This window comes from Arabidopsis thaliana, chromosome 4 (genome assembly GCF_000001735.4).
Source record: "Arabidopsis thaliana chromosome 4, partial sequence".
Lineage (NCBI taxonomy): Eukaryota > Viridiplantae > Streptophyta > Magnoliopsida > Brassicales > Brassicaceae > Arabidopsis > Arabidopsis thaliana.
The window spans coordinates 12,670,884-12,687,876 of record NC_003075.7 but is presented as its reverse complement, the minus strand read 5'-3'; the positions used below and the strand labels follow the sequence as shown (position 1 = coordinate 12,687,876).

Below are 16,993 nucleotides of genomic sequence, written 5' to 3'. Positions count from 1 at the left end.
CTCTTTATCAACAACCCCTTCCCTCAGATGTACAGCCGCCATTTAACAACACCACCTCCAGTTATGCTTATTCGTCACCCCCCAACAACCAAATAACAGATTCTTTCTTCTTTTTAGTCTCATTCTTATCTTGCTTCAGCATTTTTTTAAGACCAAATAAACTACACTCTCTTTTTTTGTTGTGTTTTAACTGTGCGTTGGATCTGTTGTTTTGGTAGTGACATTTCACATCAGTATAGAAACTAAAATTGAATTGTATTTAACAACAATGCTTGAACAAAAAATATATTGAATCCCCCTCTTCCTAGTTCCTTCTTGTGTTCACTATTTCAAAAATGAATAAATCAATATAAATAGTCGCCATCATCATCATCAATAAAAGAATGGTATCAAAAATCTCGAAGCAGCTTCCTAACTTGCTCCAACGTAACGAAGAGAACAACAGTGAAAGGACCTTGCCTACAAACTGTAGGAACAAAGCCTTTATAAAGAGCCATGGCTCCTTCCGCTTTAACCGTCTTCACCGCACAATCCCACGCGCCGTCGTACGCTCCCACCTTCATATTCATCACTCTCGTCTTTATCACATCCACCGGATTAGACGCAACCGAAGCAACAAACCCCGCCGCAAAACTCGCTACCACGTGAGTCCCTAGCCCATCATTCATCACACCATTCTCCAATATCCCTTCCTTGAACTGATCGTAAGACGCTAGCTGAGCCGCCGTCACAATCATCGCTCGGTTAATCGTCAACGCCGAGCCTCGCCACAAGCTCGTTACGCCTTCTCCCTTAACCATGCTCCTGATTGCGTCTCCTACTCCGGCGTAGTTACGACGTTGCGCTAAAGGTAACCTCCCGTCAGCTTGCATCCTAACCATCGCCACGTCAGCTGGATTTCCAACGGCGGCTCCGATTCCACCAGCGACTAGCCCTGCACCGATCTTCCTACTCAGATTCAACTTCCCTGACTCAGGATCAGTCCATTTGTTCTTAAGCACTTCGTATAGACCCATCCTGGTGGTGGAATATAACGTCTGACGGAGAAGTGTAGCGGAGACTCCTGAGAATAACGCGGCGGCGCCTTCCGATTTGACTATGTTGATTCCGAGTGAGATCGGTCCTACTTTGGGGACTGAAGAAGTCGTTTCCAGGAAAGCTGCAGGAGAAGAATTGGGGAAAGCGAGAGCTGGACGGAGGAGAGTGACGGTGGTGGTGGAAGGTGCTTCACCGTGAAGCTGAAGACGAACCTTGATTAGATCGAGAGGGTGAGTAGAGCAACCGGCGATTACAGAGGCAATCCCACCTTCAACGAAACTTTTGACTCCCATTGTTGTGAAATTGGAGAGAGAAGAGAGAATGAAATTGAGATGTTGTGAGTGAAGGAGAAGAAGAGGGAAACAAAGGTATTTATTTGTAGCGAGTTTTGTTTTGTGACGCGGTTTTGTCTGTGTTCAATGTTGACGAAACGAGTGAGAGAGTGTCTGATTATTAAAGAAAACCCTAATTAAGTCAGACCCGCCGGTTATAAAAATAGTCAAAAAGTAGGAAAACGCGTGTGTGAGTGAGACAGAGACAGCCCATTGTTTGCTTTATGGGCTTATAAGCGAGACGTGTTAATTGGGCTTTTTCCTTTATGGCCGAAAACAAAAGAAACGTCGCCTGAGAGATTCGAACTCTCGCGGGCAGAGCCCATGTACTTAGCAGGCACACGCCTTAACCACTCGGCCAAAGCGACTTGTTGCTATGAGTTAGACAAAATCATTAAAATTCTCTATTATGATTTCTCATAGTGTGTGTGTATATTGTGGATCTACTAAAAATTCTTTGTTATTATTACTTTATTTTGTGAATTAGTTTGATATAGGTAAGTACAAAGTTAACTTTATTATTTACTCAAAATTTATCAGATTAACTGATTTTATATTGTTTCCTTTGGTATATAGACGTACTATAGTTTTTAGAAAAACCATAAGATTCCTTTATATTTCATAGAGTGAAGAGATGAGATGAGATCTTGGCTGGAGAAGAAATAAGTTTCCACGAGGAGGACTCTTTTTTTTTGGTGAAGACGAGGAGGAGGACTCTTGGTTGATCCAGTCTTTACGTTAGACATCGACCCCTACATTTATTTGCCTTTCTCTATCAACATGGCAGGTAAAAATCTTCATTCAACCGAACCAACCAAAGTCTCTTCCCAATAATATTCAAGCACCATCCTTTGGGAAACTCATACATACTACAGTCTACACTCTTTCATTTTCTTTCAACGCTCAACTTAACAAATGATATAGTCTAGTTGTCAATTATATGTTTTAATTAGTGTTTTCACATCAAATTCTGGTTTGATATTTGATGACTATTTTCGGAAACATCTCAATGTCCCGCAAATACAATCGTCTATCATATATAATCCCGTACGTTGTATTCTTATAGATAGAATAATATGGCGTGATCTTTATAATATAACATATAGAATCGTGTAGATTTATTTTATTTTATTTTTATATATCGCATAAATTGCAAAATACTTATATATGTTTGTTATATATGATACCCATTTTATAGTTACTTAAAAAAAGTTAAGCGATAATATATATATATCAACTTTTTATAACAAAAAAGTATAACACATGGTAAAGAAAAATAAAAATGAAGACATGGTGTGACACGAAAATGGCACTAAATATACATATATAATAGATAGCTACAATATCCCATCATACACACTTTTTTAATTGACTAATACATAACTTACACACTTTTTTAATTGACTAATTCATAACTTTTTATCATTGTCAACATGCAAATTCATATTTCCGTTGAACTATTATTCTTATTTTGTTTTTAAAAGAAGGGCTTCCTGGTAATAAAAATATGATTTCCAAATGACGTTAGAGCAAAAAAAAAAAAAGGTTGTCTGGTCTGGTAAAATGAAAAAGCAAAGCGTCTTGGTATAGAAAAGTAATATACTGCCTCCTAATTTCTTCGTCCTTCTACCGAAGAATCTCTCCACTCTTGCCCTCTTTCGAAACCCTAAACCAGAAGCACCAGATTTTTTCAACTTTTTCCCAGAGAACAATAGAAAACCCAACTTGTGCTCTCTAGGGTTTTCTTTATTCCTTCTCATCTTTGGATTTTCTTGGGTCATCATTTTGGAAGCTTACCCACCAGCGAAAAAATTATAACTTCCATCGATTCCTGGCTTCTCTCTCTCGCTCTCTCTGCATGTGCTAAATCGCCGGACTGATCCTCACTGTCACCTCTGTTCCCGGCTTATTCGCCGGTGAAATCTATGGTTGGTGCTCAGATTTATTTCCAATTGTTTGTGCATCTGGTGGAGGATAAATGCTCCTTGTTTTGGATCTAGGGATTTCTAGTCTAGTCCTTGTGGTCTCTCTTGTTTTACCTTTGATCGGTCTCTTTGTTCGTCACAAATGGAGGGTCGCTGCCCAAAGAAGGGAGGAGATTAGAAGACTTCTTATTCATGCTTCTGAAGAGGCTGCCAGGGCTGAGCTAGAGGCCTCTGTTGAGTTCTCTTCTGTTGCCGTCTCTAATGTCTTCCATTGTCCTGTTTGCTATTGTCTTGCCACGACTCGTTGCTCTCGCTGCAAAGCCGTTCGATATTGGTATGCAAAAATTCTCTCACTTTCTCCATGTCCAAATTACGTTGTATGATCTTAGAGTTATGATTGCATCTGCTGCACTCTCTGCTGAGACGTGATGAATTGGAGTGATTAGTAGGCAAAGAATATAAGTTAGTTCTGTAACTTTAGCGATACTGGATCAGAGATTTAAGAAAATTGACTTCTTTTTCTATGTTAACAAAATTATGGGTAATTAGTTAGCTTGGGAGGAAGTTTAGTATTTGATTCATGGCTTATCTGTGAGTAACTAACTATGTGCTGCTGAGGAATTTATTTCAATTAGATAGCTTAAGAAATGTACTATAATGTCTATCAAATTTTCAACCTTTTCCCCTTAGCGCATGTGAAATTTCGTTACCTACATATCTTAGTGATAGTTGTTTCGTTTTTGTTATTTTTTTTCCAGTTCCGGGAAATGTCAAATCATTCACTGGCGGCAAGGTCACAAAGATGAATGTCATCCTGCTTCCATTGTATATGATAGTGAAGATGAGAGTGATTCCGATTTGAGATTAGGAGAAGAAAATGGACAAAATACTCCTGAGGAAACTTTACTGGTGGGTCCAGAACCAGTTACTATACCAATCGGGGAATCACTATTATCTAATCGTGCCAGATCTCCTGAAGATGGGAATGGAGATATTGCAGATAACAAAGATGACCTTATAGATAAGGAAGAAGCTGTTTCTGTTGCTGAAACATCTGGATCCTCGTTTTCTGGCTTCTCCTCCTCCCCCCGTAATGACTCTGGCGACGAGATTTCTCGTTGTGAGAGCTTCAGTTCATCTGAATCCGAGAGATCAGAGTCCCTACTTGATGCTCATGTCTCTGTAGAGCCAGAAGACACCTGTTTCAGCACCATTGAAGATGCTCCATCCAAACTGTTGTCTCCAAAATTTGTGCACTTGGTTGAATCTGTAGATAATCTCGCTAATCTGCCTAAATTAAGTGTACATAAACCTGAGGATGATGCTGGGCAGAACCAGAGCCAATCAAGGAGCTTACACTCATTAGTTACGGATAGGCATCCAGTATCAGCTGACCCATCTCTGAAGTCATCTGATTTTTGGGGTACGGCTCTTGGATCAGCCGAACGTGTGAGTGATTCTTGTGTTAAATCTAAATCTGGTAGACCTGGTAACTCCTCTCTGCATTTCTCCTTTGGCTCTGGCTCCTCTAGAGACACCTCAGCTGCTAAAGTTTCTGAGCAGAGGAGTAGCATTTTAAAAGAAGCTCCTAGGGGGACTGGTTATATATCTGATGGAGTAAACTTAAGAGAAAGAAATGCTAAAAGATTTGATGAAGCTGAAATTGCATTACCAATTTCCTCTTCTACTGATGCGCTGAGTCCTTTGGACTCTTCTAATTTGTCCCATGTGACCCTTCCGAAGTCAAAGAGCGCTAGTAGTGAAAATGGCTCTATGTTGGCCCCTTTGAAGGTTGGGGAAGTCCAACTTTTGGCATCCAAGGCCTCGAATACCAAGAAGTGTGCTGATCTTATGAAGCATTCTCCTTTAGGTGCAAAATCGGTAAGAGTTCTTGATCATCAGAAACAGAATGGTGCTGTCGTTCAGCATATAAATTCTCTACATGGAAGAAGTGGTTTAAAGGCATCAGTACTGAAAGTTGTAGACCAGTGGACCAGACCGAAGTCTGAAAATGAGATGGCAGGAAGACATGGTCATAAGGTAATCACTGAGTTCTAGGATGTTATCATCATTATGCAATACTTAGTTCCTACATTAACAAATCAGCAAAGCTATTTTTCTTATCAATCTTTTGGTGACATGCAGGGGCTCTTTCCATATGAAGTCTTTGCTAAACTGTATACATATAAAATTGAGTTCCAGCCTTGTGGCCTCATCAACGTTGGCAATAGGTAATTCCAATTTCCTCTTTTTCTAGTCGTTTTTAGCTGTTATAATCTTCAGCTTGTGGTGTAAAAAATGTAAAGTAAATGTGTAGCTTACACTCGCTGATGCAAGAATATACTCTGTTTCTTGCAGCTGCTTTGCTAATGTTGTCTTTCAATGCCTTATGTTCACTCCTCCTCTGACGACATACTTCCTCCAGCAATTTCATTCCAGAGCATGTGCGTCACTGGTTCTAAGTCTTTTTTCTTTTTGCTGCTTATTTTGGAAGGTTATTTTTTATTATCATCAATATATCAAGCCTTTAATAAGTCGTTTAACTATAGGTACAAAAAAAGAACAGTGCTTCACCTGTGGGTTTGAGAAGCTGGTCGTAAAGGCAAAAGAAGAGAAGTCTCCACTGTCCCCTAATGGCTTGCTATCTCAGCTGCAGAATATTGGAATCTTTCTTGGGAATGGCAAGGAAGAAGATGCACATGAATTCCTTAGGTGAACTGACATTTCTGAAATTGAGCAAACTTTGTTGCATATATCTTTATTATAACTGGAAGATCTGTGTTAATTTCATTTTCCTTGCAATTTGCAGGTTTGTTGTCGATACAATGCAGTCTGTGTGCATTAAGGCATCTGAATATGATATGACCAAGAGTAGCAAATTAGAAGATACAACTCTTATTGGTTTGACATTTGGGGGATACCTCCGGTCAAAGGTATCATTACCTACAACATTTGTACTTTACTCATTTTACTTTGTTTTGGAGGGAGTTGTAATCCTGGTACTTATGATCTCTGCCAGATTAAATGCATGAAATGTCAAGTAAAATCTGAGCTGCGTGAGAAAATGATGGATCTAACGGTTGAGATTGATGGAGATATTAGCACCCTGGATGATGCTTTGCGTCGATTTACAAGGACTGAGATATTGGATGGAGAGAACAAATACAGATGTGGCAGGTTGGTCAGCATTCCTTTCCATGTGTTGAACTTCGTGTGGTCCTTTGATATTTCGAATTATCTTTTCATGGTTCTGAGGATAGAGTTTTACATGAGCTTTATATATGGTTCTGAGTTGGGTATGATACCGATTGATTTAAAGTTCATGGGCAGCTGAAGTAGAGTTCATGGCCTGCCAAAGTATTCCCTTTCATATATTTCAATTACAATACCTAGATTCCACGACCAGCTGCAATAAAATTCCCTTCTAGCTTATGAAGACAGAATGTTTTTGAAGTACTATCATGGTCTTTCATTTGCGTAGTTTTAACTAATCACCTGTAACCTCTTATGTAAATCCTGGCAGTACGATTTTACATTCAATGATTGATGGGTGCTTACTCAATTTTTTTATTTTCCTGTGAGCAGCTGTAAATCCTATGAGAGAGCCAAAAAGAAGCTGAAAATAACAGAGCCTCCGAATGTCCTTACCATTGCACTAAAACGATTCCAGGTAACTTATATCTTCAATGAATACCCGGTTTGTTTCTGTTTAGTTCTATCTGGATTCTCTTGTTTCTCACAATTTTGCGACACTTGATTCTTAAAGGCAGGGAAATTCGGGAAGCTCAATAAGTTGATTAGGTTTCCAGAAACTCTAGATTTGGCTCCATATGTCAGTGGGGGAAGTGAAAAATCACATGACTACAAACTCTATGGAGTTATTGTTCACTTGGATGTAATGAATGCAGCATTTTCTGGCCATTATGTCTGCTATATTAGAAACCAAAATAAGTGGTACAAGGCTGATGATAGCACGGTAAGTTTCTCATATATTATCAATGGAATGTTGTTTGCGAATTAGTTTATAAGTAAGCTCGATTTTTTGTTCCCTTTTTACTTGAGTTTGTTATTTGATGAACTTTGGAATTAACTAGGAGTATCTTACTTCTATGACAGCATTTTAGGTTTACAATTTTCTGCTTCTTCCTTTTCAGTGATGAGTTTCTTAGTTTGAAATTTTGAATGGATAAGTATTATATAATTTTCCCCTTCCTTTTATATGCTGAAGTTGTTTTCTAGAAAGGATATTCTAGCTGGTTCCATTGGGGTTTCTATCTTTGTTGTAGTCTGAAGAGTCGTAGGATTGGTTTTGTGAGAGAAAATGTTTTGGCTTCTACTCATTGACTGGTCTCTTCTCGTCATCATCCATATATCTGCATCATACATTTGAAGAAAATTTCAATGTTTAATTCCTCTGTTGTGCATTGATTATTGTCAGGTAGTAACTTCGGATGTGGAAAGGATCTTGACAAAGGGAGCGTATATGTTGTTCTACGCAAGGTAAATAATATTATAATGCATCTCTCACACTCTTTAAAGTTGTGGATTATGCTCGATCTGGTTACTTATGATGGTATATATCGAATGAATTGACTGCAGGTGCACTCCAACGCCTCCAAGATTAGCAGTATGTACCAAAACTGAAGCATCCAATAAAAAAAGCAGAGTGCCACTACCTAAGGCTAATGAGAAAAGTACCATATCCCGGTCTGTGTCTACTTCAAGTCCTGAGTTGTCTTCCAACACGCCTGGTGGTGGTCGATCCGGCAATATACAGTCATTTTATTCTAGTTTCCAGAGGCTGCAGAAGATTTTAGAAGAAGACTCGGCGAGTGACAGTTCATCTCTCTTTGACAGCAACTCAGATGAATGCTCTTGTAGCACAGACAGTACAAGCATGGACGACTTTGCTGATTTCATTTTTGGAGATCATCAGGGACGGGCTCACGGACAGTCTGAGACTCCCTCACCAACATCATCGTCTTCCTCATCTTCTCCCCCCTTCACAAGGCGTTCGCCGCTCAGTCGTTCTTCTCCAGAAACTTACGGAACCTCAAGACATCAGTTGCCCTTGGGAGGAGAAAGGTAAGGGAAACAAGATGGTTTTTTGTCCACTTGGCCCCAACTAAGTCAAAAGTAGTAGAAGAAAGTAGATTTGATTACACGTAGATTGAGTGGTTTTATTAACAACCCGTATTTAGGCTTGGTGAAAGTGGTTAATGAGAGAAGTGGTGGTATATAGTAGTGTATAGTGGGGAAGAGAGTTTTTGCCCATGAAATTGTATCACGTAATGGAACGGAATTTACCTTTGTTAATAAGTTGTTTTGACTTTTATTATAATCAATCAATAAAGCTAATCTAATATTGTCTCATCGTTGCACCTTTATTTCTTTTGCAATTTGCTTAACTTTGAATCTTTGGATTCAGTTCAGTTCAGAAATTCAAGAAAAATCCCAAAAGATGCAATTTTGCCAGTTCCAAGAAAAGAGATCATATGATGTTTTCAGGGGCAAACAAAATAAAAGCATATAGCCATATATGTTGATACCGAAACAAGAAAGTATCCAAATAGAAGAGACAACATTCAACACAGTACTGTGAAGCAAGTGTGATCCGAAAATGAAAAGAGAAAGTACTTAGACATACAAGTGAAGGATAAACATTATCTGAAAACAGGTCATATCCTAGCCACATAAGAATTCGCCTGTGTCACATATCTCACCCAACGATATGGATTATAACTACTTGATTTCTTTGCTATCTGCAAGTATTTGACCTGCATCACCCAATTCATTAGCGTTAATGATCGAAGAGGACGGTTAATGGCAATGCAAGAATCGGCATATTACTTACCTGAAGTTTAGAAACATTGTACATAGGTATCGTGAACGTCATGCTGACTGGCCCTGCTTCCTTTGTGATATTACCTACAACGAATTGAGAATTATCAGTAATGCTTTATTTTCCCCTGAGAGAACAAACATTACAAACTTTTGTCTTAGAGGGTAACCATGAAATTCCTGTGAAAATGTAAGCTTTGCACGCAGTGTATGCTCACCCCCGCCAACAATCTGGAATGCCACAGTTAGCTCATGGAAGCAACATACAGTTCAATATATACCTAAACTAGCAAACCACGTGAGAGATTTAACACTTGCCTTTTTTAAATTCCATTCAAGCATTTTGTTGGATTCCTTGAAATCTGTCCTCTGTCCAGCAGCACCGGGTTCTAACTCAAAACTAGCCCTGTCACAATAAACATAATCGTTGATTCTATTTCTTGTGTGATTCAGAATTCGGTATATCACTATAGCTGGAATTTAAATAAATTCATCGTATTCTCTTCCTCATGTACAATATCTCAGTGATGCACTTGTACAAACCAATCAAAAAGTTATGTACCTGGAAGTATAATTTGGCAATGGCATCTGAACAGTGATTGTGTTTGCAATTATGTCTGAAGGGAACTCAGCGCGTATTTTAATAATCACTTCAGCCTAAATTTCAGCAAACAGAAAAATATTTATAGAGCAATTAAGAAATATACGCAGTTTTTATCTGACTCAGAAGACATGTACGCATGAAATTTCACCTTAAGACGTCCAGCCTCTTCAATCAAGGTATTAACATGAAAAGGAGGCTTGAACTCCTGAGTCATACGGTAATTCATTACTGGAAATTCACCATCTGGTGGAACCTGAAAACAGAACGCAAGTTAAAGACTAATACAACATGCTATTACAAGATGTTTTCTGTACTAAATATTTTGACGCTCACCAGGGACAAAGTTCTATCTGAATCGAAGCTATCCAGACGAACAGACTCATGAAAGTTACAATCATCAAGTATCACCCCTGAACCTGAAGAACTCCTATAATCTGCAACATTTCAAGTGTGATGTTACCAAGGGTTAGATTGTATTAATAGATCAATCCCCAGTTGATACTGATGTGCCTCAAAGATGCAGAAAAAATGCTACAAGAGTAACTACATATATTTACGAATTGGGTTATGACTTATGAGGGAAGTTTGTAAGTGGAACATACAGCTTAGTTGACATTTAAGCATTGTCAACGCCAAATGTCACAGAAAGAGACACCAAGATTTCAAAGAGTGAGACAAGATAGAATATGACGTTGATTCCTTCCAAATATAATAAAGATGATTTAAAGGGGTGAAACAAGAAATACCATATACTGATCTCCCTCCTCTTCCTATGTTTAGGTCTTCATTAAGAGCTAAACGGATTTCTGGATTACCAGAAAGATAGCTCTTCATTTGAATGGTGCCATCAATCTCAGAAGTCAGTATATATCCCTGTTCAGAAATCAGAAAAATAATGGATATTTTCCATGAAGAAAACTAACATTAAGATGCAACTACATGTATTAGGACATAATACAAAGCATTGATCCGCAGAAATGGGTGGTTTGATATGGCAAGAAGAGAACATGCCAAGACTTCTGTACTTTTGATATAATAAACTAGAAGCAAGTAACTACTCACGCTTGAACTAAAAGTAACACTGATTTTCTCGATGATGTCCACAAAAATTTCCTCTCTTCTCCGACCCCCAGGATCATTAGCCACAACCGATTTTGTAACTGCAGTTCCAGGCATTCTTTTGGCTCCTTGCTGCATAGCATAAATTAAAGGGGTCAGTCACATATACCAGGAGGAGGAAAATGAAAAGCAATCTTACTGTGAAAATGGCAGCAGGATCAATAGGCTGAAGGCGGGCAGGAGAAACCACAATCGGCTCATTGAATATATAAGATTTCAAAACTTCGGTAGATGTAGTTTGCACGTAACCAAAATCCTAATCAAAAGAGCACAGAGTCTTATTTAATAAAAAAAAATCAAAACTGGGAAAATAAACAAATATAGCTACTATATAGATATAAACATGCTAACAATGAGAACTACATCAAGACGAGACTTACAATAACTTCATCAAGCAACTCATACACGAGCACAAAGTTTTTCCTGAATGAATCTTCATTCAGAACACCAAGATAATCCTTAATAACACGAGCAATCCTTTGTAGAAGCTCCAAAACAAGAGAGGGTGACACGTTAACTCTCGTTGTCGCAACAAAATATAGACCAACAACCTTGACATGGAAGTAGTTCACGCCATCGACATTCTATAAGCACAAAAAATAAGTTAGATGAAATCATTACAGCTCACAACCAAACAGAAAGTATAATACCTACAAAGATAGGTGGCGCCTCTGCATTGCCATCCTCCTTCCAGAACTTGACTTTACGGAAGAATGTCTCTGTACTTCCTTTGGGTACCTCAGCCCGGTCTGTAGCAATAAAACGTTACACATCTTGAAACTTGTATTGGATCCAACCAAATCGTATAATCTCAAAACAAATAGCTTTCTTCTACTACATTACATACAGATACTCTGCCCAAACTAATTGAATAGTTTTGCTATATTTGTACAATCTGATTTGGAAATTCAGCTCAACATAATTTGTCATCGGATAAGAAATGTTGGTAGATCAAACAGATCAATGAGCTTAGAGAAGATTTCAATGGAAAATTCTCATGAAACAGTGACATAAGACTCGACTCTGAAGAGAAAAAGCAAAACAGGAAGAAGCAGAGAGGATCAGATCGAGAAAGAGAGCTTACAGTCACGGAAGACGATGTTATCTCCTCGCTGAGATAAGACGAAGAATTGGGAGATCATCATCGTTCCTTATAGCGGTGGATTCCGACTGTTTCACCGCGAGTTTGGTTAAGTCTACTGATCGCCGATCGGTCTCGTCTTTTTGTGTGTCTGGTGGTGAGGTGGTTCACGTTTTACCATTTGCCGTCGTTATCGTGAAGCTTCTTCATGAGACGGAGGGTTCTGTGTTTTTGTGAATTATGATTTCTTGTTCTTATATGGGCCTATTTTTAAGACATCAATATGGCCCAAATTTCGAACTTGTTATGAGTTTAAGGAAATAAGTAGTAAGTACTATAAATGATGGTTCGATCTCGGAGGAGAAAAAAAAAAACATTGTTTACGAGGAAGCAAAATGTGAGTTGATATAAAGGGTACAACACATAATTTATTTTTGGAAGTCAAAACTTTGAGGATTAAGCTGACAACGAAGGTTAGTGAAGACTTTCGGGATCGAGCAATCGGGAGATATACATGAGCCTAGAGGGCTGACAAGATGACCAAGCATTCCAAATGAAAGGCTTAAGATTTTTCTTTTTCTAAACTCAAGTAAGAAACACAAGATATATGAAAGGGTAACAAGGGTCAACAACAAGTCTAAGCTTTTTAAACGTGTTAGATGATTCTTCTTGAACACTATTACAATTACTGTTTAGTTTCACATTTATATGACCTTGGGAGTCTTCTAGCTCGTCCCAAATATATTTTCAACATATTACTATAAGATCCTAAAGACCAATAACATTGATCTACACCAAAAACTCTCACTTTCTGATTTTGCACTCGCTTTTTTTCCTCCCATAAACAAAACCAAAGGCTTACAATACTAAATCTGTCTCACATTCTTAGTGCTTATTTGTTTTAGTCATAAAGAACTTAATCTTATACAGATTGAAGTCTTAAAGTCATCTATATTACTTTTCACATGTATCATTATGAGATGGTACGTTTCCCACGAATTTTATCAGTTTAGTTTAATTTTCAGTTGTACTTTGGGAGAAAAAATTTACAAGATACTTGTCGGCCATGATATCACCCTAGAGTTACCGGAGTCCGGTGATATATCATTTCTAATTAGGGTTAAAACTTAAAAGGGTATAAATGGCTGATCAAACCCAAAAATAAAAGATAATGATGACGGTGGGAGACGAGTGATCTTATCAGGTGTCGCATCTAGCATATATAGGTGAAAGACTATAAAAAAGACATGAAATATTTAATAGACACAACTTTTGTAATAAACCAAAACCAAAAAGGTAGATGAACTGATGAACAGCATCTTCTAATTACGAATAAAAAAAGTAACCAAACTTTCTTTCCATTAGAATTGGTACGTAGTTCCTTGTGTATTGTGATTTCTTTCATTTTCCAATTATGTTTTTTTATTTTATCATGTTACATTTTTGATAGTGGGTAACTTTTGTATCATTTTATTTGACCTAGCCATATATAAATCTATTAACTTATACGGAGTAGTATTTCACGTCATTTATTTTTATTTTGTTTTTAGATGGGAAGTTATTCAAAACTAGACTAAAACAGTAAAACTAGGAAACCCGCTACTGAATAAAGTTACAATTCCACATTATTCCATGACAGACTAATTGAATTAGAAGGTTAGGTAAATTATTAAATCATAACTGTAGCAGTCTCTTCGTCTGGCAGCTCAGTCAGACAAAACACAAAGTGTGTTTATGTGTTATTTTTAATGATTATAGTTTGGGAAAAAGACATAATCAAAAGGGATACAAAACATATGGCCCATTGATAAGTATAGATCACTGTTTAGCTAAAAAAAGCAGACTCTTTTTTCCAATCTTGAACACAAACACAGTCACCATCTCTCTCTCTCTTTCTCTCTCACTCACACATTAGGGAGTAAACAGCTACCAGAAAAACCTTTTTTATCTTCTCACAAATTTAATAAAGTGGGTGCTGAGATTGAATAACGTAATCCAAGATCCTCCAACTCACAGAAAGGTAAAAGCTGTGAATCTGTGTTCTTTCTTCTTAAGCAAAGTGTTTGATGAATTCATCTAGTCCTGTCCATTCTTTTGCTTCTCATGGTTTATGGATCTGATCTCTCTTTCTCTCTCTCTCTAGCCATTAGGGTTTCCTAAGAATATTATATAAACTCTCTTTAGCTAACACCGTTCCAATTGGTTTCTTTCTTTGTTCTTGGTCTAAAATCTAAATGGTGTTATGGGTATAGGCAGATTCAAGAACAGTAGTGAAGGAGAGATCTGGTAAAATGGCGAGAGAGAAGATAAGGATAAAGAAGATTGATAACATAACAGCGAGACAAGTTACTTTCTCAAAGAGAAGAAGAGGAATCTTCAAGAAAGCCGATGAACTTTCAGTTCTTTGCGATGCTGATGTTGCTCTCATCATCTTCTCTGCCACCGGAAAGCTCTTCGAGTTCTCCAGCTCAAGGTATATTCTATCTTTTTGTTAGTAGTTGTCTTATTTTTTTCAATCCATGTTTGTGTTTTTGAGAATATGGTTGGATAAATATATTAAGATATGTATTTAAATGAGATTTTTATTTTCTCGTTTACTCTCTAAAGTTAATTATCAGTAGGCTCGGAGATCTCATGTACGGCATAATTTGATGACCTAAATTATTATACTTTAAAGTATAGGATTGATGTTTTATTACTTTTATGTATAACACATCATGTATTTAATTCCGTTTAACATAATATGGGTTTTTAACGTGTAATTTTTCAATCATTTTCATTTAGACTCATGGTTAAGATTTCTGTACTGGGAAATAAGAGAGCAGAATATTATAGTGTGATTTTTGTTAATTAGGAAAGCATATGTATATATGGATACATAGTACTTACCACAATTAGAATGAATTTCTTTTCCCTTTTTTCATTTGACTTTGTGTATTACAAAAGTCTTTGACACTGTCACTTGGTATGATTGGGGATTAATTCTTAACCACTCGTTTAGTTTATCTTGGGAAGCATTACCATAATTGGGAAACGAGTCATCTGTCTGTATCGTGATGGCTACTTCTGATTACTTTTCTTTTATTATAACCAAAAAGGCTTCTAATGTACTTAATTAATTTTACAAATGTAATATGGACGAAGGAAATGTTTATAAGAAAGATGGATTGTTTGTTGAAACGTGTAGAATGAGAGACATATTGGGAAGGTATAGTCTTCATGCAAGTAACATCAACAAATTGATGGATCCACCTTCTACTCATCTCCGGGTATTTTCGATATCACTTACTCTTTTTTTTTTTTGTGGATTTTAAACTCTCTGCTCTTTTTACCAAACCCTTCTCTTTTTATCAAACCCTTCTCTCTATAATATTATCCGATGTTCACTTTGTTACACGTGTTTGTTATAATTTTTAGCTGTAAGTCTAAATATAGAAACATTGAGTGGCATATAATCATTAATCTTGAAGCATCTAATTAATTGGTTTTACATATTAATAGCAGAATCCTGAAACTGTTGACTTTGCATCTAGCAGCTTGAGAATTGTAACCTCTCCAGACTAAGTAAGGAAGTCGAAGACAAAACCAAGCAGCTACGGTATGGCTCCATTGATATGTTATGCAGATAAACCTATTTTCATATAGGCTATAGCTGTAAGAGATCATCTATTTCATGTGTGTGGTTTTTTTTTTTATGTTTTTTCAATGATGTGTGCATGCTATTTTTAGGTTTTAGAATCTATTTCATGGAAATTGAAGATATTTCATTTCACGTGTAAGTTCGTCAAGTTGTGGCGTGTGTCTTGGAAATTGATGTTTTGTTTGTAGATTTTAAGAGCTACTTCTAAAATTTACAAGAGTTTTGTAATTTTCAATTATGGCCCATTATTCTCATTAATTCATTAAAAAAATTATATACATTACTATCTATATCTAGCATAGGTAGTTTTTTTTTTCTTTTTCTTTGGTAGACCTACTGAACAAATATCTGATATATCACTGACTGGATAAATATCTATAGAGATATTTTTGATAGAAATGAGTGTTAATTTAACGTAAAACAGGAAACTGAGAGGAGAGGATCTTGATGGATTGAACTTAGAAGAGTTGCAGCGGCTGGAGAAACTACTTGAATCCGGACTTAGCCGTGTGTCTGAAAAGAAGGTTTACTACTATACATAAACTAATAGCATGCATATTTTCCTTAACGTGGCATATAAATAATAAGCTGTACATATATAAAAGTTTGACTTTGTTGTTGTTATTGGTAAATAGGGCGAGTGTGTGATGAGCCAAATTTTCTCACTTGAGAAACGGGTTAGTAGTTAGTACATACAATTCGTATAACTAATGGATCATAAGCCTATCTATAGCTAGTGACTTTCTTAATAAGTGAAACAGGGATCGGAATTGGTGGATGAGAATAAGAGACTGAGGGATAAAGTACGGCTCTAAACCCTTATAGATATCATGGAATAACCTTAATCTATTTTTTTATGTATAAGAAAATATGATGAGGGAACGTATATTATATATCGGCAGCTAGAGACGTTGGAAAGGGCAAAACTGACGACGCTTAAAGAGGCTTTGGAGACAGAGTCGGTGACCACAAATGTGTCAAGCTACGACAGTGGAACTCCCCTTGAGGATGACTCCGACACTTCCCTGAAGCTTGGGTATAATTTGTTTAACTGAACATATTTCAAACTTTTTGTTGACATTTTGTATGTGGATGTTTACTAACTGTTTGTTGGTTAGGCTTCCATCTTGGGAATGAATCTGAGAGAGAGAAAGATCCAGCAGAGTTGACTTCGATGGAAGCCCACAAATATTAAGTCTACCTTTTCCCTTTCTTTTCTTTGAATAAGTGTTGAAAAAGAATTGAGATGGGAAGGATGAATTCTCATTGCATTGCAGAGAAGCAAGTTTCAGATATTGTACGTGTTATTGGTCTTTATAACTATTTTGCACCAAAGGGATTCTTCACATCACGGACAAATAATAATTTTAACACTAATGAAACAAGTAAATATAGTGAAACGATAGGTTTTCT

General features: G+C 37.1%; 4 protein-coding genes and 1 non-coding gene across 7 annotated transcripts; 2 read left to right on the top strand and 3 right to left on the bottom strand.

Annotated features, from left to right (window-relative positions):
* Nucleotides 1-226: 226 nt before the first annotated feature.
* On the bottom strand, nt 227-1,418 carry DIC2 (dicarboxylate carrier 2). Its single transcript, NM_118590.2, has one exon. The coding sequence runs from the start codon at nt 1,329-1,331 to the stop codon at nt 390-392; it is 942 nt and encodes a 313-aa protein (NP_194188.1). The 5' UTR covers nt 1,332-1,418; the 3' UTR covers nt 227-389.
* A 238-nt stretch (nt 1,419-1,656) lies between these two features.
* On the bottom strand, nt 1,657-1,738 carry AT4G24565. The gene has a single exon. It is a non-coding gene; the product is annotated as a tRNA-Ser (tRNA).
* A 1,162-nt stretch (nt 1,739-2,900) lies between these two features.
* On the top strand, nt 2,901-8,677 carry UBP16 (ubiquitin-specific protease 16). Its single transcript, NM_118589.3, has 11 exons — nt 2,901-3,629; nt 4,054-5,335; nt 5,441-5,526; nt 5,654-5,739; nt 5,845-6,007; nt 6,105-6,228; nt 6,315-6,472; nt 6,881-6,965; nt 7,062-7,271; nt 7,734-7,795; nt 7,895-8,677. Exons 1-11 carry the CDS (start codon nt 3,349-3,351, stop codon nt 8,382-8,384), a joined length of 3,027 nt encoding a protein of 1,008 aa, NP_567705.1. The 5' UTR covers nt 2,901-3,348; the 3' UTR covers nt 8,385-8,677.
* On the bottom strand, nt 8,674-12,169 carry AT4G24550 (Clathrin adaptor complexes medium subunit family protein). Of its 3 annotated transcripts, none has more exons than NM_118588.7 (13): nt 11,944-12,169; nt 11,514-11,608; nt 11,240-11,443; nt 10,999-11,115; nt 10,803-10,931; nt 10,487-10,613; nt 10,074-10,174; nt 9,889-9,993; nt 9,699-9,793; nt 9,455-9,542; nt 9,307-9,367; nt 9,150-9,223; nt 8,674-9,072 (listed from the first exon to the last, which is right to left on the bottom strand). In NM_118588.7, the coding sequence occupies exons 1-13, from the start codon at nt 12,002-12,004 to the stop codon at nt 8,974-8,976; spliced, it is 1,356 nt and encodes a 451-aa protein (NP_194186.1). In that variant the 5' UTR covers nt 12,005-12,169; the 3' UTR covers nt 8,674-8,973. The 3 variants fall into 3 exon arrangements, with proteins under 3 accessions (NP_194186.1, NP_849437.1, NP_001190824.1); NM_179106.3 differs by having other exon boundaries at nt 8,829-9,072; nt 9,451-9,542; nt 11,944-12,143; NM_001203895.1 differs by lacking the exon at nt 9,307-9,367 and having other exon boundaries at nt 8,837-9,072; nt 11,944-12,143.
* Nucleotides 12,170-13,770: 1,601 nt separating this feature from the next.
* Nucleotides 13,771-16,980, top strand: AGL24 (AGAMOUS-like 24). The gene is made up of 9 exons (NM_118587.6): nt 13,771-13,960; nt 14,193-14,413; nt 15,128-15,209; nt 15,477-15,538; nt 16,005-16,104; nt 16,216-16,257; nt 16,342-16,383; nt 16,483-16,616; nt 16,699-16,980. Exons 2-9 carry the CDS (start codon nt 14,232-14,234, stop codon nt 16,715-16,717), a joined length of 663 nt encoding a protein of 220 aa, NP_194185.1. The 5' UTR covers nt 13,771-13,960; nt 14,193-14,231; the 3' UTR covers nt 16,718-16,980.
* The last annotated feature ends 13 nt before the right edge of the window (nt 16,981-16,993 follow it).